The 22,667-nt window shown below is 36.2% G+C and overlaps 1 protein-coding gene across 5 annotated transcripts in view; it reads left to right on the plus strand.

Annotated features, from left to right (window-relative positions):
* The window catches only part of NR2C1 (nuclear receptor subfamily 2 group C member 1), a 44,662-nt gene extending 23,219 nt beyond the window's left edge, over positions 1 to 21,443 (plus strand). For all 5 annotated transcript variants that reach the window (XM_056339271.1, XM_056339274.1, XM_056339270.1 and 2 more), the window contains 10 exons: positions 2,635 to 2,814; positions 3,997 to 4,144; positions 4,246 to 4,336; positions 5,629 to 5,813; positions 9,238 to 9,400; positions 10,873 to 10,994; positions 14,127 to 14,266; positions 16,223 to 16,360; positions 20,237 to 20,342; positions 20,882 to 21,443. In XM_056339271.1, the coding sequence (XP_056195246.1) occupies positions 2,635 to 2,814; positions 3,997 to 4,144; positions 4,246 to 4,336; positions 5,629 to 5,813; positions 9,238 to 9,400; positions 10,873 to 10,994; positions 14,127 to 14,266; positions 16,223 to 16,360; positions 20,237 to 20,342; positions 20,882 to 21,056 (1,448 nt within the window). In that variant the 3' untranslated portion in view covers positions 21,057 to 21,443. The remainder of the gene's footprint in view (positions 1 to 2,634; positions 2,815 to 3,996; positions 4,145 to 4,245; positions 4,337 to 5,628; positions 5,814 to 9,237; positions 9,401 to 10,872; positions 10,995 to 14,126; positions 14,267 to 16,222; positions 16,361 to 20,236; positions 20,343 to 20,881) is intronic.
* The last annotated feature ends 1,224 nt before the right edge of the window (positions 21,444 to 22,667 follow it).

Raw genomic sequence — 22,667 nt, forward strand, 5'->3', positions numbered from 1 at the left:
AACCGTACATGCACAAACAGAAAGGATATGCTAGCCTTTCAGCGAAGAATTACACTAAATGATACTGTCGTGTCCTTGGGTGAGATTTATTCTTGTTTTACATTGTCAATTTAATGCTCTCTACCAGTTTTTGTCTTTCTTTCTTAAGGTGAATATTTTATTTTCTACTAGAAAAGCTTTGGTGATAAAATTATTTGGGCAACAATGTTGAGAGTTTTTCCTTCCTTAAAATAAGGTCATGCAGTGAACTTTGTTATTGTTGACAGGTTCTCTTAAAATATATGAGAAACCTGTTCGTTATTTTAAATATGAAACCAGTAGGCAAGGAATATTTTGCAAGTATATGAAAAAAATGCTAATACGAGATTCATGCAGGACAGCTGGTTATTTGAAGAACCATTATTAAAATGGTAAAAACGTATTAGAATTCCAGTAAGAAATAAGCTTAATAATGGTATAGTCATATTTTACCAAAGGAGAGTGCTAAGGTAAGAAAAGTAAAATGTTTCATGCAATGAATTTTGTGTATTAAGACAGTGGAAAGAAACACAGTGGGAGCAGTGCACTGGAGAACTCTTGTCTCCCACATTCCCTTTGCATATGTGCCTGCCACTCAGTGTGCTAGGTCTGTCAGGGTTGGAACTGGTGAGAGGGAGTCTTGTCTTTTATTTTTAAAAAAATGAGAGAGAGAGCTACAAGGGCTTGCTCTTCAGTATAGTTTAGCTGACAGCTCCTTTTTCTTTGCACTTTCTTTGTTAAAGATAATGGGGTGTAAGAGAGATGAGACATTTAACTTTGCTCTTTACTTATTTAGCTAAAATTAGTGTTAAGGAGGGAAATGGTTGCTCCATTAGAAGATTCATATGGTTTGTCATGAAGTCTGTATGATGGACCTCCAGTAACACCAAAATATGACAGCTGCAGTTAAATGCTCCTTTTGGGAAGCGATGAGAATAAAGTGTATAAAAATGGGGGCCAAGGGGAAGAAGTAGTTAATGTTAAAATGTCATAATGAGAATAAGTAGGATGGGGAACAAACTTCCTAGAAAATAAAACCAGTTAAATTTTTTGTCTGTGGCAAAGTTTACCGTTAAAACTAGAACTAGAATCTAGAACTGTATTGTTCCTAGAACCCCAGTCAGACTTCAGCCATCTCAAAGGGAATTACTGCCAAACATAAGGCAAAGATTGGGTTGGTCTGCTCCAATTGGCAGGACTCCTGGCTCCCCAGCGGAGGGCTGGAGTACTCCTTGAGAGGCTGGAGATCCCAGGAGCTATTCCTCCTGTCCTGGCCCAGGGATATCAAGCAGTGGTAGTAAATTTGGGGAGAGTGCCATGTTTCCCTGAGCAGCTGCAGGTGCTGGGGAGCTTCCTGAGTGACAAGCAGTGTCGTGCAAACTGCTTTGCAGACACCTCCAAGCTGGAGTCCAAGAAGCTACATCAAAGAGCCGGTGAAGAAGCAGCCCCAGTGCTTTGCAGGGTGCATATGAAGTATTCACAATCCAACTGCTGTTAAAGTGTTTCACTTAGTAATACTCTTTTAATATAGATGATGTTTTATAAATTCCACATTTGAGTAGTGTGGTTGTGATAAAGGCACCTAGAAAACCTGTCAGAATTTCTAGAAACTTCAGGCAGACAAGATTGATGTATCTAAAAAAAGTTTGTGAGGAGTGAGGAAAGAATCTAAAAATACATTTTCCCTTAAATTAGTTTCTGTTTGAGATTTATTTCTGCAATGTGCCCTACTTAGGTCAAAGAGCAGCCTTACTGCCTCTGCAGTGGGTATTTTGAGTGTTTGTCAGTGATCTTTGGGTTTAGGATTATTTTTTTCTTCAGGATAATAGAATTAAAATTGTTGGAATTGCCAAGCATGCCTTAATCAAAACCAGTACTTTTTAGTATATTTGAATTTTGTGCTATAGCAGAATCAATTTACTTCTGAAAAATATTTTTTCAACTTTACTTTTTTCTGTAGTATATCCTAGAGATTTTTATATTTGTTATATGTATATAAAACATATATATGTGTGTTAGAAAATTAACAGAAGAACTGATTTTTTAAAAACATTATTTAGCTATTTTAGGTTATACTTTCATTGAAGTTTTAAGGAAAGAACTAAGGATGTATCATTACCCTGTTAGGAAAATGAAAGGTGAAAGTAAGATCTTTGAAGTGATTACCTACTACTGTCAAATGCCCTGTTTGCACTTACCATGGTTTCATTAGATTTAATGCATACAATTTTGACAGCCAAATTTCTAATGAGCAATAATAGGGCTTGACTGTAGCAACATTTTAAAAAAATTGCCAGAGTGTGTAAATTAAAGAGTTACTTCTGTGTTCCTGCTAACCTGTTTTCTTAGCTTTTTTTAACACTGCTGTCAACAGCAAGAATTTAATAGGCAACTTGCCTATTTGTAAAATCTGTCCTATTTAAGTGAACTAGAAAAATGGTTCACTTGCCTTTGTATGTTGTTTTACAGCCAGAATATATTTTAAGATCTGTAACCCATGGGGATAAAAGGTGTTCTTATTTTGGGTAAATCCTTCATTTTTAATAAATAAAACCTCTGAAAATGTAATACTACAGTGTAAAATTAATGTAGTGGGTTTTGTTGTTCTGTAACTAGGGCGTCACTATGGAGCAGTAACTTGTGAGGGATGCAAAGGATTCTTTAAAAGGAGTATACGGAAAAATTTAGTTTATTCATGTCGAGGAACAAAAGACTGTGTCATTAACAAACACCACCGGAACCGATGTCAGTACTGTAGGCTGCAGAGATGCATCGCGTTTGGGATGAAACAAGATTGTAAGTCTGAATAAGTGTCAATTATTTTAGTTGGCAGCTATGTTAAAGTTTATGCTACAAAAGGTATGCTTTTTATGCAAAAGGTATTGTATTATTACAAATTGTTATCTTGATTGTGTATTTTAAAATCGCTGTATCTTTCTCTTTTAAAGCATTGTACAAGTTTGGTGTATAGAAGTCTGAAATGTTTACAAGTGTGCATATTGCTTGACAGGCTTAATAAATGCATTGCATGTGGTAAAAGTGAATAAACTGTTACTCCTAGGTGGCAAATGTCAAGCATGTCTTCATCTTTGTTTTTTATATATGCTGTTCAGTTTTTCTATGTGTAAGTTAAGGTACTGAACATTTTGAATCATTTACCTTCTTGCCACTTTTCCCACAACAGCATACCAGCAATTGCTGTTCACTTTTGGCAAAGCTCTGCAGACAGTTAAAATCAAAGTGTAAACTGGTGTCTTCTGGCTTTATTCTGTAGAGCTAGAGGTTTTTCCATAGGATATAATACTGTAAGTTTCATTTGAATGTTTTCTGCTCGACTCAAAGCAAGATGATGTATTTGTAGGCTAAAGCCCAGATTCGTTCCTTGTATTTTCACTGAGCTATTAAAATTAAGAATCTGCTCCTCTGAAGTCAGTGAGTGTAGGTCAGGGTGTTAGCAAGATTTTAAATGGTCTGATCTGAACTTTGTGAATGTCTCTTTCTCTTTGTATTGTCTAAGGTCCTAACTTGAGAAACTTCTTTAAGTGCATTAAGTTGTGTGGGTTCAATCCAGACACACAGTCCATGGTAAAGGGTACCATGAGTCCTTTACAGAGTGTGTGGGATAGTGAAATTGAGAGAAGGAGAAGCTGTAAGCCTCCACTTAAAGATCCAAATTAAAAATAATGTAATTTAGTGTATATATAATATAGTAAGGGGATTTCTTTCTCAATTGTAACTTGAAAAATTTAGTGTCTATATGTTTGGTCTTTGACTACTACATCATTTCATTAAGAACAAGTCAAGCTGATGTGTTGGGTTTTTGCCCAGGTTGTTAGCTTATTGCTTAAGGGATTATTTTTTTTAGTGATTTTCAAAATCACTATTAAAATTGCAGATTAAATAGAGGGGGGGGAAAAAGGATTATTTCTTAGTGAGTAATTTGGGATGTGACTTAATAGTTGCATATTGTTTTGTTAGCTGTGCAGTGTGAGAGGAAGCCTATTGAAGTGTCAAGAGAAAAATCTTCAAACTGTGCAGCTTCTACAGAAAAGATCTACATTCGGAAAGATCTCCGTAGTCCATTAGCTGCAACTCCAACTTTTGTAACAGACAATGAAACAGCAAGGTATGTAAATTCTACTCAGAAGCAGCTATCTCTGTTTCCTGAAACGGGAAAAATCAATTTTAAAATTAATGAAAATTAAAATGTGTGCTGTTTTGTGTCAGATCAACAGGTCTGCTAGAATCGGGAATGTTTGTTAACATTCATCCGTCTGCAATAAAAAATGAGCCTACTGTTCTGATGACTCCAGATAAGGTATATGATGATGTAACTGATATATTAAGTAGAATTGATTGCTGTAATTGTGCATGTAGGGAGGGAAGAGTGTTCTATTCTGTTGTACTTCTGTTTTGTTAATTTAATGTTTAAAACGCTCCATTACAACATTAGCCAGTGTTGCAAATGCCTTCTTTCCACAAGAATGTTTTTAGTCTCGCATAGTAAAAGTGCTAAGAACTCTACAAAGTAAATGCCTTCCTCCACATTTTTAGAGAACTTGAAGGGCTGCATTATTTTTCTTTGTATTGGACAATCCTGACACCTGGATATTCCTTTTGTACCAATAAAACGAGGTGCTTGCAAAACCTCGCATGGCAGTATCAGTGGATTTCGTAAATACTGTTAAGGTTTTTTTCCCCTGATTCACTAATGGTTTTTTGCAAAGCTAATAAGAGCTATCTCAGCAGTAGTCTTATTTCTGAGCTGTTTTTTCTTTGTTTCCATTTTGTTACATTTAGTGATCCACTAGAGCCATGTGGTAACTTCCCTACACATGCACAGTAGGAAGCTTTTGTATTTTTCTAGCTGATATTAAATTACCTCATACTGTTTTCATGCATTTTGCCTTGCTTGCTCTGTCTGCAAAGGGCCCCATCAAAAGCTGTTTATTCCATTTCACTTTTCCCATTTTCTGTGCAAGCTAAATGACATGTAGCATGCTGGTGTTAGCGGCAGCATACTTGTCTGTGATCATGCACTTCCCTTCTTAATTTTATGGGGCAGGGTGGGAAACATGTCTTACTGCCTCCCTGAGTTGCTGGTCAGTACTGAATCACCTTGTTCCCTTGCAGTTAGATAAAAACATAAAAACCAGAAAGGCTGCAGCAGAATTCTTTTTCTGCTTGCTTTTAAAGGCGACTTTTTATCCATTCCTTCTTTTCAAACATTCTCCTACGCTCCTGACTCATTAACATGAGGAAAGAAGGAAGATGCTAAAAATGTAATCTAGTGCAGTCTTACAGTCCTGGTGACTTGACTAGTGAGCGGAGATGATAATTTCTTTCTGCGCTTGCTTACCTTCTGTAGTATTCTTTCTGAGAGAAATAGATAGCTATTACTTGTAAAAGTAAATGTCTAAATATTTCCTATTTTAGGAGCAGTGCAGTGTCTAATTACTGCATTATATGATTACTCATTTACTGAAAACAATAATTTTCTTACAGGTCTATTCACATGCTCAATTCTTCATTTGTATAGAAGTTAGATTCTTCTGTTGCAAGTTAACTGCTGCCAATATGAGAGCATTAAAAGTTGTACTTCTCCTTTAGGTTGAAGCATGTCAGGGAGATTTAAGTACACTGGCAAACGTGGTGACTTCATTAGCAAATCTCAGCAAATGCAAAGACATGTCACAAAGCAGTACAGAGCTATCTATGATTGAGAGTTTAAGTAATGGAGATGCATCATTGTCTGAACTGCAGCAAGAAGAACAAGCTAGTAGTGATGTTACAAGGTAAGGTGTGTTACACTTGAAAGTAGTATTCTTTTCAAGAAGGGAAGGTCTCTGTCAATTCAGACCATTAATTAAATTATCACAGTGTAGGAGACTTATTTGTATTAAAAATAATGGTAATAGCAGCCAAAGCTCATGTAGAACATAAATCTTGCAAGATTTTTCAAGTGAAATCATAAGGAAGTTCCATTTGAGAAATAAATACTTGTAGTTGTTTGTACTTTAAACAAATTTCAATGTCAATATTACAGCTGATTTTCTTATTTTTGGTTGGACTTCATAACGTGAGTGAGATCTTTACTAACTATAGTCTTAGTACTTTGTGTCATCCTGGAAAACTCTTTCTTAGAGTTCTCATCTGTGCAAGTAGTTTAATGCCTGTAACTATTAATCTCCTTAAAAGCTTGAAAAGCATTTGCCTTCTACACAGGAGAAGTCATAGAATTCTCACCGTCAATACAATACAAGTACATTCATTGATTATCTTACAGACTTGTGTCTTGCACTGGTTTTAACTGAGCCATTTTGGTGAGCATATGTGTAAGATATTCTGTGTAGCACGTGTTCAGTTATTCTGTCGATCACAATTGTGTTCTTCCTCGGTTGTCATCTTGCACAAGCTTCTGTCAATACACAGCAGTATTGCTTTATATGCCATCTACCTTGTACACGCTGTTTTGAAAATGCATATATGGAGTAAATCCATCAAGGAAGAAGATTAGTATATAGTGAAGTAGTCTGTGCTGACTGAAATACAGGATTTCCCTTATGGTGTTTACTGCTTTGTGTAATTGCAAGCAGAATGTATTTTTTCTGCTCATTTCTTTATATGCTGCTTAGAAAGTCAGTGTGACTTTATATAGGTGCTGATTTGGGCCTTTGCTGTGTCCTTTCAGGTAAAGAATACAAGAATATACTGGTAAAAAGTATCATTGTACATGCTGATAGACTTCATTCAATACTAGGGCTGTTCAAAAAGATGCAGTAATGTTTAATTTCTTTATTTCTTGGCACTTTCAGATGCTTGCTTTTGCAAAATCCAGTGTTTCCACTCAGTTTTAAAAATCTGCCTATGAAAAGGCATCAAGTTCTCTCAGCCAGAGAGCCTGGAAGAGCTCTGACTGTGCTTAATGCATACTCTTGGCCAGTAGCTTACCTAACAGATCTCCAGTGGAGAGGTTCAAGTTAAGTATTCTTGTGAAAGGGAAGTTGTTACTGAAACTAAAATTTTTATCTAAATCTTCCATTTCCTTGCCAGGCCCTATGCCAGCTTGATCTAGCAGACACAGATGCTTACTGAAGAAAAAAGAGTTTAAGGGATTTCAGGAAGCAAGTTATATCCATCCATGTCTTTCGTGTATTTTAGTATATTCCATTTCTTGCAGCTACAGTAGTTAAGCTTTCACTTTTGCTGACACAAATTTACTATACAACTTTGCTGTGAGCATTCTGCTGCTTTTATATTATAATGTTGTATGCCTTGTTCTCCAATGGCTTCATGATCTATTTCCATTTTTTGGTTTATCAGCAGTCCTATATATCTGTTAGTGACTAAGCCTGACAAAAAGAGAATTAAAGTTGTTTCTAGCGAAACATGGTATCGATACCATGTATTTTAATGTTGATTATACCTTTTTTTCTTCACTTTGTGGGCTAGGTTTTCATAGCTTCCAGGCAAGCTTTTGTTCTTGAGTCTCTTTTCCTTGGTGTTTTACTTTGAAATCATTGCTCATGTTGGGGCTTCGTGTGTGAAAAGGGCCCACAGTGCTGAGCCATGAGGAAGCAAAGCTTCCACTGACTTCTGCTGGCTTACTCCTGCCATTTTGTGAGATGGGAGGGAGAAGATTTCTTTGAAAGCAAACATCCAAGAGTAAGTTGGAAACTTAAGTATCATGGGCAGACATGGTTAGCCAGGGTACCTGCCCACCCTATTTAAAAAGGACTTTTCAGCCTATACTAGATCCAGGATTGTGACAGGTGCATATGACATTTACCTTCTGGGGAAAGGAGAGAGGTCATTCCTCTCTTATATTCCTGTCCCTGCTACATGGAGAGCCCTGCGCAGATCCTGTTTTCCTAAGAAGCAGCTGCCGCTGAGCACTGGCTTTGCCTATTCTGCTTAAGGCTACCAAGAGTGAGCCACACAGGACCTGAAACTCAAATCTCCTAGTAGGAGTCAAATAAGTCCTTCTAGACTTTACCCTTTATGCCTATGTTCCGTATACCAGAGACAGAAGACATCTCAGGCATATCTGTGTAGTCCACTTGTGCATGCCCCAGTCACCCTCACGTGTACACATCAAAGCGTATAGGCTATTACAGGACCAGAAACCAGTTCATTTACCATCTCAAACTGAGGCAGCGTCAACAGCTCTTTTACAGTGCTGTTTCCTTTGGTTGTAAATACTTATGTCAATAGCAAACATTTAGATTTTTTTTTAGCATGTTAATGAATTTAGATAGCTAGAGAGTGTGTGGGAAGAGAAGGAAGCAAAGTCCTACTCCAGTCTTTCGTGTTAAATCTGTGATTTTAGATTCTGTGGTAATAAGCGTATGTCTCTAAATTGAGAATCGGCTATATATACAAGCCGGTAATCAGCTTTTGTAAAGTTTTCAGACCTCAGTGCGTAAGTTTTTCATGCAACGCTATATACAAATGATACTGCTCTCAGGATATGTCATCTGTCTGTAGGCAGTGATGAAGTCTGTATATTTTTGATTGAAGATGTATCAGTTGTGATTCTCAGGTGTATTTGTGAACAGAAAAACAACAGATCTGTTATCAAGCGGCAAAATGAGTAATGTATCTGTGCTTGTCCATGGTAATGTTTGTGCATGTGACAGGAGTCACTGCCGTACATCAAAGGCTACTAAGGATAGTACTGAAAGCATGAGTGCTTTCTCTTACATATTTTGAAACAATCTTTTCAAGTTAAGTTGAATAACCTAACCACTACTTACTACTATAACATATAACATATAAACTTACTCTGTGCTTCATAGCAGCAAAAATTCTTAAAATTTATACATGCATTAAGTTGCTTTAACAGCAGTCTGATGATCATGTCCTCAAAACGCTCATGCCAGCACTCTCAGTAAACATCACTAAAGAGATCTTCAAAGGCAAACTGTGATTCAGCAGCACAATCAGTATGTCAAAACTGTGAATTTGTTGGCAACTAGTGTGAACAGGATCCGCTGCTAATTTTGGTTTCAGAGCCGCTGTAAGTTGGAGTTTTCAGGGATTTTGTTTGGAGTGCCAGGAGAAGCATGCTACTGACTTATTTTCCAAATCTAGTTCTTTGAAACAGACATCTAAATACAGGTTTTAGACATGCACAGGTTCCCCCAAAACTGAAACAGTCTCTAAAATGAAATTTTCTTTTCTTTTTTGTTTGTTTGCTTGCTTGTTGTGATCTTACAGGGCATTTGATACTCTTGCAAAAGCATTAAATCCAGGAGAGAGTGCAGCATGCCAGAACTCTGAAAGTATTGAAGCCAGTGTACAGCTGATCGGTGGAGAAACAAGCATGAATATCGTTGAAATAGAGGGGCCACTACTCAGTGATGCACATGTAGCATTCAGGGTACTTAATATTTTTTTACCGTTGACTTTATAACCATTTTAACATAGTAATATAAAATCATGATCTGATTAAATCTTGGTGTGAATTTCTTAGAACAGCAGCTGTTTGTTCAGGTATTGGCATTAATTTCTGATGAATGCACTGCTTTTGTTCACTGGTTAACTGTTTGGGAAAATGTACAGCTCTTTATGGTTTAGCTGCACTATTTATTTTATATCTTCTTACCTTAAAAATACTAGGTAGTCCATGCAAAAGGATTTACGTAGACAAGTGTCACATGAAGCAGAGTCAGCATCCACATTCTTACTTGTTAACAGGTGTATCTGATACAATCTGCAACTGGATTTTGAGGCTCTTAAGTGTATTTCTCAGTTTCTCCTTTGTGTATATACCCTATTTTAGTATGGTATTAATTGACTTTCATCATTAAGGGAAAATACAGTTTCTTTGTTAGTGAGTTGGGTATTTTCTGGCTTTATTTAACATTTCGTGAGTCTGCAGATACTCTTCTGTCCACTTTTTTCATCTAATTATTATTCATGGATAAATCAAAAAGTGCGCTTATCTGAAAATTTCTTCAGTACCAGGCATTTTATGAAACATTGCCCCTCTCATCAGCATGTGTTTTGATCACTCAAATAAACATCTCTCTAATGCAGATGTCAGGGTTTTTTTAAAAATGTGTAAGCCAAACCATTATATTAAGAAGTATTAATTTCTGAACATAAAATTACAATACTATAATTAGCACTTTCTTCACATATGCAGGTAACACCACTGGTTTTACTCATGTACGTTGAGAAAGGTAGAGCTGGTCCTTTCTGATGTATATTGATTATATTTTTAGGACTTGGGAGCGGCTGTATGTTAGGCATTTTACTAACATATCAAAAGATTTTTTATGTGTTTATTTGTAAAACATTAATTGAAAGTACAAATAAAGACGTTTTGTGAAACAGAATTCACATATGGACACTCTCCCCAGGAACTGTGGTAACTCTAATTTTTCAGGCTGTTTATTCCACTCCTCTTGGGGAAGTTTTAGAAAGTAATGATGCCTCTGCATTTGTGTATTTTATATATTTTTATATATAGAAATGTAAGCAACTTCATTCTAATTGTAATGATTCTTCTAAAACTTTTATTCTTAGAGAATGTCTCAAAAGTTGAGTTTTATTTGGGATTTTCCATCTCCAGGTGTCTCAGACATTAATATTTATCCAAGATTCAGGTTTTTTTGCCTTTTTTGTTGCTTTATGGTTACTATAGGGTATAACAGTATGGCTAATAATAGAAAAGGCAGTAATTCAATTTTATTTCAGGATTATGTCATAGTTATTTAGAAAAAACAATTTTTCTTCTTCACTTAAAAGAAACTGTAAGACTGATTTTTTTGCTTACCATGTTTTCTATGAAGAAAGTAAAATAACTGACTTGCAGGGGGTTTTTTTCCTTGTGTTTTCGGTTGCCAGCTCACCATGCCTTCTCCTATGCCTGAATATCTTAATGTTCACTATATCTGCGAGTCTGCCTCCAGGTTGCTTTTCTTGTCCATGCACTGGGCACGTTCCATTCCATCTTTCCAAGCTTTAGGGTAAGTGTTCAGTTACTCTATTCATTCATGTTGCGAATACACACTTTATCTTTTTTATTTTCACTGTCTTCTTCAGGGGCATTTTAAAATATAAATCTACTTAATAAAACTGTTTTATAGGCCTTCATCATGAATGTAAATTTTCTGAATCAAAACTACTCCCAACTTCAGTCCAATTCAGGTACCTTTGGTTTTGAAGGAAAAAGGAGTAGTAGATTGATGCACACTGGTACTCCTTTAATAAATTTTTAGTAAATAGGACTTCCTATCATTTTTGTTTAATAGCTACATCCCAAACTAGGTTGCTTATCAGGCAGTCACCAAAATACACTCCTCTCTGGATCCCCCAATACTGTTATCTTTATAGGTGAATTAGTAGTAATAATTTTGCCTTTAATAACCTACTTGAAGAAAATGGTTAGCTAGGTTCAGCAAGCATTCAGGGTGAAGTAGTTTAATTTCAAAGGATTTTCCAAAAACAAGGGGTTGCTGTAACCAGAAAGTAATTCTTACTCCTCTTTCTACAGCTGGTATAACATCCTGCTTTTCCAGCAGAATTCAGTGTATCACTTAAAATTCTTAAGCTAAATGTAGTAGTCCGTTGCCGATCATCATGAGAAAACATCTCAAAGCAGCACAAGGAAAAGTGATTTATGTTATTTTCAGAAGTAATTCTATGAAGGCACATCAAACATAAAGATACTGTATCACCTGTGACACAAATAGAGTATAAATTATAATTGTCTGTTCTCATCTACAGTGTTTTTCCTCAATTCAGTATCAAAATAGTGTATGACTGCAGAAAAGAGAGTTCCTTTTTTGAAGAAAAAGGACTGTCCCCTTTTCCAAGAAGACTGTCGAAAGCAGGATGATCTGTGATTACCATTTGTGTTTACTTAGATGTTTAAGCCAAATGATTCTACATTGTTTAAGGAAAGACACTATATTGTGTGTAATTGAAGGCTGTGTTTTGGAGAAGGAAAAAGTAGAATTCTGTGAACAGTAGCAAGGGTAAAAAATACCAAATAAATATGTTTTATTTTTGTAGAAACTGTTGTACTGCAGAATTTCAACAAAATATTTAGTAAAGTATCATAGTACATTGTATCATACATTTTTTAAAGGTTTATGTGACAGAGACACTGCAAGTTAGTGTTAGAACAACAAATGGGAATGTTTTTTTAAAGACAAAATGTAAAGAAGAGCAGTATCTCCAAAAAGATTTAACAAGATATGCTTATAGAAAATCAGCATATTTTTTAATATGTTACTTCCCAATATATTTTTCTGTTTGAATAAATAAAATGGAGCAGAAGGCTGTCTTAAGTGTTAATATTCACCTGTCTTAGCATTTACAGTCGCAGTCAAGACAGTATATTTAAACACCATTTAACATAAATATACAGTTTTCCTTTTGAAGAGCTTAAAATACTAACTTTTTTCAAGTGGAGGTTTATTTGAAATTAACGCAGCTTTTTTAGTTTGAGCACATTATGTACTGTGATTTTCACTTCTAGAAGGGTGACTCAACGCACTTTTGAAAGGAAGATAAATTCATGGTACTAGTAATTGAGATGAGTTGACAAGCCAAAACAAAACCATAGTAATGGGTTTGTAAGGAAGAGAGATAATTGTATCCAGGTGGTTCCCTCCTCAGGCAATATTTTCCTTAGTTGCAGCAAGATAGTTGGCTTTGGCATACTGATGTAGTTAGTGATACCAGATTATTGCTTAGTTCATTTTCCTGCAGCAAGATAGTTGGCTTTGGCATACTGATGTAGTTAGTGATACCAGATTATTGCTTAGTTCATTTTCCTGCATGAGGACCTTTGTAGGCAAGAGAGATGAACAAACGTTCATCAGGTTGGTTATAGCCTCTTAGCTTTTTGAGGCTGCCAGTTCTGGTCCAAGTTTGATCAGCCATGAGGGTACCACCCTAGATGATACATTTATGTACACCCATACCAGCTGAGTAGCCAGCGCACCCTATTTTCACTGTTCCTTAGCATAGTCCTTTTGACAGGAGATAAAGTGGATGTGACAAATATGTGTAGAAGCTGAATGTACAGTATTGTGTCTACTATAACGAACACTTGATCATAGTAAAAAACAGTGCCCTGGGTAAACTCTCTACAATCCAAGGACAAGTCTACATTAATCTTTTATTTGGCATATTAGCATTGCAGTAAATCATCAGAAATGTTCTTGAAGATTACACCTTGTAAAAATCCATTCCATTGTATTTTTGTAGTTGAAATCCTAGCTTTAATATGCTTTTCTTCTCTGATAGGTCTTGTGCTTCTTTTAAATTCCCATTATTTATATTTACTGGCTAAAACTGTGAAACATGGTACCTGAATTTTGACTCCTCACTGGTAGGATTTCTGTTTTTTAAGGTACTGAGCTCTTGTTAAGCTCTACAAGTTAGAGATGCTTGGCAGTACTGTAAGTTAGGTTACTAATATGGGAGTGTCTGAATATGCATTGGTGTACCTAATTTTAAGCTTCAGCATTTGAAAAAAAAAATACTGACTACACATGCAACTTAATTTAAGGACTAATTCTTACAACAAAGAAATCCTCGTGACTTCTATTTATACTTCGAAGTCTGTATTTCAAACCTTATTCCAAACATGAAGGGGATACAGAAAACAGCATTCAGGAAGCTCAGGAACTTGATCTCACCTGTTCCGTTTTGCTTGTATTTTTAATTAAAAAATACCAACCTGCCAAATTTTAAGTAAATAAAAACACCTTTGAGTCTGTCCTCCATCCACGACAGAAGAACAGTGCAAATTTTTTTTGCATGTAAATGTTATTCAAAACCCAGTGTAAATCCTAAGAAAACTAGCTTGATGGAATATGCCTGAACAGTTGTCATTTACTGTAACTTCAGCTTGCTTTTGTGATAGAAGTCTATCATCATTAAAACAAAAATTAAATGTCACTCTAAACCAGGTATTTTAATCCTAGCATGCAAATAAAAATAATTTTGATTCAGGGCTTCGTTTTGGCACTGATTGCAATGGTTGAATTAGAATAATGTTTTATGAAGTGTTCTTCAAATTAAAGAAAACATGTGAATGCAAATGGCTGGTTTTATTAAGTGAAATTGTTTTATTTTTTTAATAGACAGGATAACAGCATATCTTTAGTGAAAGCCTGCTGGAATGAACTTTTTACACTTGGTCTTGCACAATGTTCACAAGTTATGAATGTGGCAACTATATTAAGTGCATTTGTTAATCACCTTCATGGCAGTTTACAGCAAGGTAAGGTGTATACTGTGCATATTGCCAGACTTGGGGAATTACTTCATGGATTTTATGTTTTGCACTGTGCAGGAGCTTCTTACTTATCCTTTGGTTGTTAATAAAAATTTATTATTTATAGAATTCCATGGTTAGTATCGAATACTAAAATAATACTAGACAATACAGTTCACAGAATGGAATTTTTTAGCAATTTCGTAGAAGTCAGCTATGCTAGTACTTACCCCCAAATTAATGGGTAGTTTTATTTTTTTCTTTTTTTATCTAATACAGGTTAACATTTACTGGGGTTGTTTTTATTGTGGGCCTGTGTAGTGTCCAATAGTGTTCTGCTGTTCCGTTAATATCATAAACTCAAATCAGGAATATTTCAGACAGCATCAACATGAAGAACACAAGTGTACTGTGAATATGATTCCTCTGTATTGAGGGTATAAATTAAAGAATGACCCACTTGTCCTTGATGTTCATAGCTGTGAAACAAAGCAGCCAAATGCCAACTTGGTGATATATTTCCTTCACGTAACTTGGCTTTTTACTTCTTTATACTAGATTTAGACTACACATAAGTCTTCAACAGACCTTCACTAAGCATACTTTGTTCCTTATGTACCTTACTAATCCTATGCCCTGCATCTTGTGCGTATTTTTCATTCAGATGAAAGAGATGTCAGTTGGCCTTTTCTTTCATTTACTTAACAGTGAAGGAAATGTTCTTCTGAGTGGTAGGGGAGTCTTCTAGCTAATCCTCTTTGTGTGCTTGTGAACACTCACAAGGTTGTCAGCACTAAAAGCTAACCAATCAAAACCAGTATAGTCTCCATCTGTTTGTAGTCTTAACACATTTTTAATAAGCTAGATGCACATACAAAAATCTTAGCTTTTTCAGGCTTAACTAGATTTTTGGGTTATTTGCTGTTACGTGTATGAAAATTCACTGTTGTTAATGTTATGCAAAAACAGATTGGTAAGCTGTGGAAAAGCAGCCCACCAGACTATACATTTTTCCTTTCCTTTTATGATGAGGGAATTAAAGAATTATTTCTGAAGGATTTCATGAGTTAAAAATCCACAACATCCTCCTGTAAATAACAGTAGTTAAAGATAAAAAAAGGTAAAAACAGCTAAGGATACTAACAAATCTGTGAATGTCTTTAGGGATACAGATGGAATTTGGGAACTTTACTTTGGTCTCTCTTAATTTTTAGGCATCTTCACCAAAAAGGGTATGATGGTAATAATTAATCATGGGTTTATCGTTGCTACAAATATATATATATATTTTGCCATTTAATTTAGGAATTCAGTCTGTATGCAAAAATAAAAAAATTATAACCACTGCCTTGCATTTGTATGGTATGCCAGCTGCAGCATCTCCAAGAGATGACAGGTTTGTGGAACCTGCGGACCGTAGCTTGATGGTTTGTGGAGGGAATGGCATTTTCAGGCTGCTTAGCTATTGCTGAGCCAAGGGGAGCAGCTCTGTACCAGCCACAGTCCCCTAGGTGCACATCAGGAAGGATATACAGAACACCTTCTTTTTCAGCAGTGGCACGGTCTTTAACTGACTAAAATAAGCTATGAAACTGCATACTAACGTGCCTCATGGCACCTGACCCTGAGGTGTAGAGCGCAGATCTGCAGTAGCAGTAGTGTATTTTTTACTTGCGAGTAGTCTTTCCCTTCCTTGATCAAGCTCTAGTGCACTCTTGATTACTGGGAGCTTTAGTGGCAGGAAGAGACCTACTTGTACAATGTGAGGGGGAAAAAAAGATTGTTATAGTCCGTAATTGTTGGTGTCAAGAGTATTCATACCTAGTGTGTGAGTTTGTAGATGACGTGAATTTCCCACTGTTTGAATCTACTACGATCATTATTTTTAACAGTGTGGCATGACCACATTTTTCACATGTGTATTGACTTGGGGTTTTTATATTTATGTGTGTGTTGACTTAGATAAGCTGCCAACAGACAGAGGAAAACTAGTAATGGAGCATATCTTCAAACTGCAAGAGTTCTGTAACAGCATGGTTAAGCTTTGCCTAGATGGATATGAATATGCATATTTGAAAGCAATCGTCCTCTTCAGTCCTGGTATGTAATTATTCCAAATGTAAAACATTAATCTATGGTATATTTTGTAATATAACTTCTGTCTGTTTTACTTTATGCAGTTACTATCATATATAGAATTACAGCGTCACTTATTGGGGAATCTTGGAAGGTGTGAAATGAGGACTGGAGGAAGAGGAGGGTTAATCTTTAATGTAAATGGTTGAATACTGCTTTGGAGACATAAGCTTTACTTTTGTCTCTGCCATTGATGTTTTTTAAAATTTTGCTTATTTATTGCTTTTAATTCTGTGCCTCCTTTCTGGGGTGCTTTTTCTGAGGACCTGCAGTTTAATTTTCAGAAGCGTTACTCTTTGACTTCCAGCTGAGATAAATTGAAATTAGGTGTTTAATGTACGAGAGACTATCTCTGGGCATTGATTCTCACATGCAAAATTACAGAAACTTATCACGTCACTTCACATATGTATTTTGAAAATAAATATTACACATTGCATTTCTGGTGAATGAACACCACAAACATTCCCTTATATTTCTGTCTTCCGAACAGTATTTGCCTAATTTACTCTAAGTAACATTAATGGACTTGCATTAGACAGTGAAGATAAGATAAAACAATTAATTTTTTTCCTTCTGGGACATTAATATGGAGGAAGAAGAGTCCTGTAGTCATGGTAGGTAGTGACCGAGTAGTTAGATTATGTAACACACGTCTGGATGGTAGAAAAATAAAAAAAAAATTTTCTTCTTTTGAAAATTAATTTATCAATTAACTCTTCACTAAAGGCATTTAGATATTATATCACTCTACTTCAGTTCTTAGATTCATCATTGAGAATTTAGGGATTTAATACAAAACCAAAACCAAATCTTTTGATAAAAGAAAAATGTATAAACCTCAAGTACTTTCTGTATCTTCAGAAATTTTTCACTGTCACATTTAGAAAGTAAATCTTCAGTCACTCCGTTTTACATTAGAAAGTTTTAAAAGCATCAGTAGCTTCCTTAATCATCGTTGCTCTGCCTTTTTTAGACGCCAGTGTTCCATAAAAAAAGATAAGAGCAAATTTTAAAAAGCTGTCTGAATCTTGGTGACCTGCCCCCCATCAGTAGCGTAGGATATGGAGAACTGGGTATTTGGTTCTGTACATTTATTAGATCTGAGATGTTGTTTCTTTTTCCATTCGGTTGCAGTTCACCCTTTCACTGAAAAATTAGTTGAGGTGAAAAAATCTGGAACTTGGACACTTCCAAAATGTAAATCTTAAGTGGGTTTTCTTAGGTAGAGAGATAGAGAAATACAGAGATTGAGATGTAAAAGAATTGTGAGGCTCTTGCTTTGCAGTTTCCCTCGTATTTACAGGATCATTTCCGTATGTAGTATCTACAAGGAGTATCTGTGTCTCCCAGTAGAAGTGCCAGCTTCAGCAGGAATTCCTGGTGTTAATCTTAAGCGCACAACAAAACCCTGCATACCTTCCATGGCTCTTTTGCTCTCCTCTCCCCTTTTCTTTTTTAATACTGCATTAATGGAAGACTTCTGAGAAGAAAGACGTTCTTGCGTAAGAGGCAGTATAAGTAGTGTCAGAACCCTTCAGGAAAGATGGTAAATTCCAGAGGATATTCTAGTGATACTCTCTTTTTTTTGTGGATTACCAAGGAAAATTGGATCCTGAGTATTTTCACTATAGACATAATCCTGCTGTCAGTCCTCATGACTAATAGAATCTTTCATGGTTTTATGTGTTGAATGTTTCTACAGTCCACTGAAAGACAGGAATGATTTCGGTGTTCTGGTAAGAAGTACCAAGCATAAGTTTAATTGCAATATTTAAGAGCGCTTGAAAATGTTTGCAATTTTTATTTTCTGCTGAGGACTGAATTGTTGCCCAGACTTTTCACTGTTATTTCAGAACAGGCAGAGACTTTCTGTAAGTGGAGGGTGGGATGGTGTCCGCTTGTTTAATTTTAGTAGATAATGCTTGCAGGAGATACTCTCGTTTAGGTACTCCTTTACCCCAAAATAGTTCCTTACCCCAAAATAGTCCTTTCATGGCGGACCTGTACTCAGAACTGGTACAAGTTGCTCCAGGAAAGAAACAAAATGATGGAAGAACACCTCAAGCCCATTTTTCTGGCACAGTGTCTGCTAGCATTTATGACAGAATCTGTTGGCCATTCTGACGAAGTCAGTCCTGGCAGACATCAGAAAATACTTCTCTAGGAACCTTACACTTGCAAAGCAATCTTTATGTATTTGTTTAGTATTTCCCCCCTTCTGATTAGATTTGACAACACAAAAGGTAGAAGGAAAAATACCTTTGGAAAAGACTATATCTAGTCACATGATTGAGATGAATTTTCTTTTATCTCACATGCTTTCAGGATCACATTCCTAATGAGGTGTAGCTGCTTTAATGGCAGTGTGTTGTCAATATTCTTGATCCTATGAGCCATATACCTGAAAGTCACATTCAGTACCTTGAACAGAAGGGATTTTCTGGCGATGATTCACAGGCCAGAAATTCCAACTTCAAGGATTTTACTGCTGTACTATAGGATGGGGCTGGGCTGCACATGCAGCAGAGTCCTAAGGTAAGAACATGTGCTTTAGTAGGCTGTCTTCCATAGCTGGAGACTTGACAGTTACTGAAAATATCTGCCAGGGCAGCTGCTTGTCACAAGACAGCCTTGGGCAAAGAGTTGAGTGTAAGGGGAGTGCCTAGAAGGCTTTGCATCTTTATAAATGGCGCTTGTTACTAGCAGTGGTCTTCAAAGTACTGTTTTCAGAAGTTGACTTCTAGCTGTGTTTCTGACATTGCTGTAAAAGAAGCATCATGAAGCCATACATATTGCATATCAACAGCTGTTGAAAATGTGTTGCTTCTTGAGAAACTTACTATCGTCTTGTCCTCTGCATGAATTTGAAATGCTTTCAGAATTACTGAATTAATACATAGGACAAAACATTTGTCTCTGAAATGATGCGTTAAGGAGAGTCCATTGTATCACATAACTGCTAAATTGCTCTGAAAGCTTCTGTATCTGCAAAGCTAGACCAAAACCTCCTGGTTTTGTTGACAGAAGGCCATATATTTGGAGAGGAGGAGTGACTGTTGGAAATAATCTTTTATCTGACATAACTTGGCAGCTTATTTATGATATTTATGATCCCATTTCTGAAAAGTAAAATCTACATGATTTTTCATGCTACCTATGACAGCAAAATATTTACATTAAGATAGATGGATAATAAAAATTACAGATTATGTAAAGTGTTCAGAATTATTAAGTAGTAATTTCTAAATGTGACTTGACAGTTAGGTTAACATCCTTTCATTTTAGCAATGTTTAGATTTCAACTTGCTTAAATCACTGCTAAAAATTATGTTTAGCACATTTGAAAACATTGTACTAAACAGTTAAAAAATAATGATCTGCTACATATCTTCTGCAGGTTTTGGAAACAAATGGTTCGTAGGCTTTTAGTCTGCTTTTTCCACTGGTCTTCATTTTGTCCTTTCCACCCAAATGCTATTTGTGTATGCAATAGTCCAATAAATGTCAGTATATTGAAACAATGCTGTTCTACAGCTACACAGAGAACAGAGCTGTATCATCAAAATGCTGTAAGCATTGCAAGCACGGCATTTATTTCAACTCTTTAAAATGTTTGGTTGTATTTATAAAAAACTAAGTAAAACATAAACACAGAAGAAAATAAATATGAGGAGGTAAAGCAGTGTCCTCCACTAAAACTGTGAAGTTCCTGCAGCTACTAAATAATGATTTCTCTATGCTTAGTTAGATATTCTGTATGGATTTTAGTGCATCTTATATAGAACAGGTATAACAATGTAGAGTGGGGGGTTTGGGGGTTTTGGTTTTTTTTTTCAGATCACCCAGGTCTGGAAAACGTTGTGCAGATTGAGAAATTTCAAGAAAAGGCTTACATGGAGTTCCAAGACTATGTAACAAAAGTATACCCAGATGATACTTACAGGTCTGTAAACTTACATGCTTACTTGATTGATTCTTTTTTCAGAGCATCAGTGATACTGATTTGTACAGTATTTCTTGTAATAAATATGTACATTTTGTTTTTACCTCCTTAAAGGTAAGAAATTACCTTTAGAGCACTTGAAATGTTATGCATGTACTCGTACATATTGTGAGTATTATTTATCCACTTATTCATTGTTAATTTCCGAAGTGAAATAGTGGAAATAAATACTTTTAAATGTTTTCATTTTGAATTGCACCTGCTTGAAGTATTTCCTTTTTTAGTCTAAGTCCAAACATTATAAAGTCCATGAAATTGACAGGCATGTTCACATTTTTGGTACTGTTGAAGACATGACTGAACATAAATTTAATACTCTGCTGATTTAAATACTTAAGCCTTTCACGAACTAGGTATAGCGAATTTTGACCACTGTTGTCCCTTGTTAATTTTGTCTCTTCTCTTACTGATAACGTGATTGTGAATAACACAAAAATCTGTGACCACAAGTAACACCTTTTACCAAACTTACTTTCCAGACTGTCTAGACTTCTTCTTCGATTGCCTGCTCTTAGGCTGATGAGTGCTGCCATCACTGAAGAGCTATTCTTTGCCGGACTAATTGGAAATGTTCAGATTGATAGCATCATCCCATATATTTTGCGAATGGAGACAGCGGACTACAACTCTCAGATAATTGGTCATGGCGTATAAAAGTAGCAGCCAAGGATTCTGTACCATGGCAGTCATGGTGATGTAAATGCATACCCTGTCTCCAAGAGATGGCAATAAGCCTTCCCGTGCAGCTTTCCAAAGAAGGCTAATATTCCTCCTTTCCAGTGCACTTGGGAAACATGGTGGAGTGTGTATTAAGGAATATAGGATCGCTTCCTATTTTCCATCTGATCTTCAAGGACTTGTAAATTAACTTGGTGTCTGAAGAAAGTCAAGAATTGCCCATCCTATTTTTGTAGATAGATGAACTTGGAATATTTGCTTATGAAGTCCAGGCTTGTGAAGAAACTGAAGAAGCTTTGACTGAACTAAGGTATCTCAACTTAGTTTGGTGTTTTAGACAAATAAATTAACCTTCCTCTCTGAGTTGTGTTTTGCTGCTAGTTCTTTCTCACTGATCAAATAGAAAATACATGATCAAACCTCCTGAAAAGGCCAGTGTTTCCATGGAAACAAGACCGTTCTAATCAAACTTGGTTCTTCCTGTTGTTTTGAAGAGAGAGTTGTTTCTTGTTGGATTAAACACTGGACACCATTACGAGTTGTTTCTTGTTGGATTAAACACTGGACACCATTACAAGTGCAGGGAAAGTAGAGGAAGTTCACACTTTAAAATATTCTGATATGTTGATGCAGTTGATCAAACCCAGCAAAGGGTCAGTACTGACTGCTTTGTGGATACAGTGGAATTACTAAGAGAGACGTGTATACTGCAGGCATTCAAACACAGCATTGTCCTGGTTTTTCTGGTCTCGGAAGTTAAAGCTTTTTCACACTACCCTCTCTCTTTCATACTCAGTACACAGCAGTGCAGGCATTCTAGATGCCTCTTAACTTGTGTTCATGTCTAATTTTTTTTATTATTGTTAGCTTTTGGGGCTATGTAGTTCTCTTTTCCAACCAGTCTCGTACGATTATTTTTTAAATTTGAGTTTGTCAAATCCAGTGCCCCTCCCTGTGGGAGCATGGTCTCTACTGCTTTTCCTTTCCTTATTAGAAATGGGTCTAGATACTTCATATATGTTACCTGAATCATACTCCATAGCTCCATCTAAGGGTGGGTTAAATGTTTTACTATCTTGAGGCATATGCCTCACTGACAAGTAATATGGACATGTGGTTGTTTCTTGCTTCCTTTTGCAACAGGAGGTCATACATCCCTAGCACATTTAATACCTGTTGCCTAAAATGAGAGAAGTATCCTTGTGAAAGTGGTGGTCTACCTCTGACACTAGCATTTAAGATTAACTAAATCTGAGATCAAGGCTGAGTTCTACTCATCATGAACCTTCTCTTTCTCTGGGAATGTTGGGTGAGGAAGAGCAAGCCTCACCCGGTCAAGAAACATTGTTGAAGCAGAAATTGCTTAGCCAGAAGATCAGCTTAAATGGGGGCCTTTGCCCACGCTGCAGTAGCAGCTCCAAGGCCACCTTAACACCAAGAGACTAATAGATGAGGCTCGGGTGAGTTCTGCAGTTTTTCTCAGCGCTTGAGGATCTCAACCACTCAAAAAGAATCTGAGAACTGCCTCTGACACTATTTCTGTGTACTTTTCAGTTCCACTAAGCTGCTTGGATCTTCCTCTACCCA

This window comes from Falco biarmicus, chromosome 5, assembly GCF_023638135.1.
Source record: "Falco biarmicus isolate bFalBia1 chromosome 5, bFalBia1.pri, whole genome shotgun sequence".
Taxonomy (NCBI): Eukaryota; Metazoa; Chordata; class Aves; order Falconiformes; family Falconidae; genus Falco; species Falco biarmicus.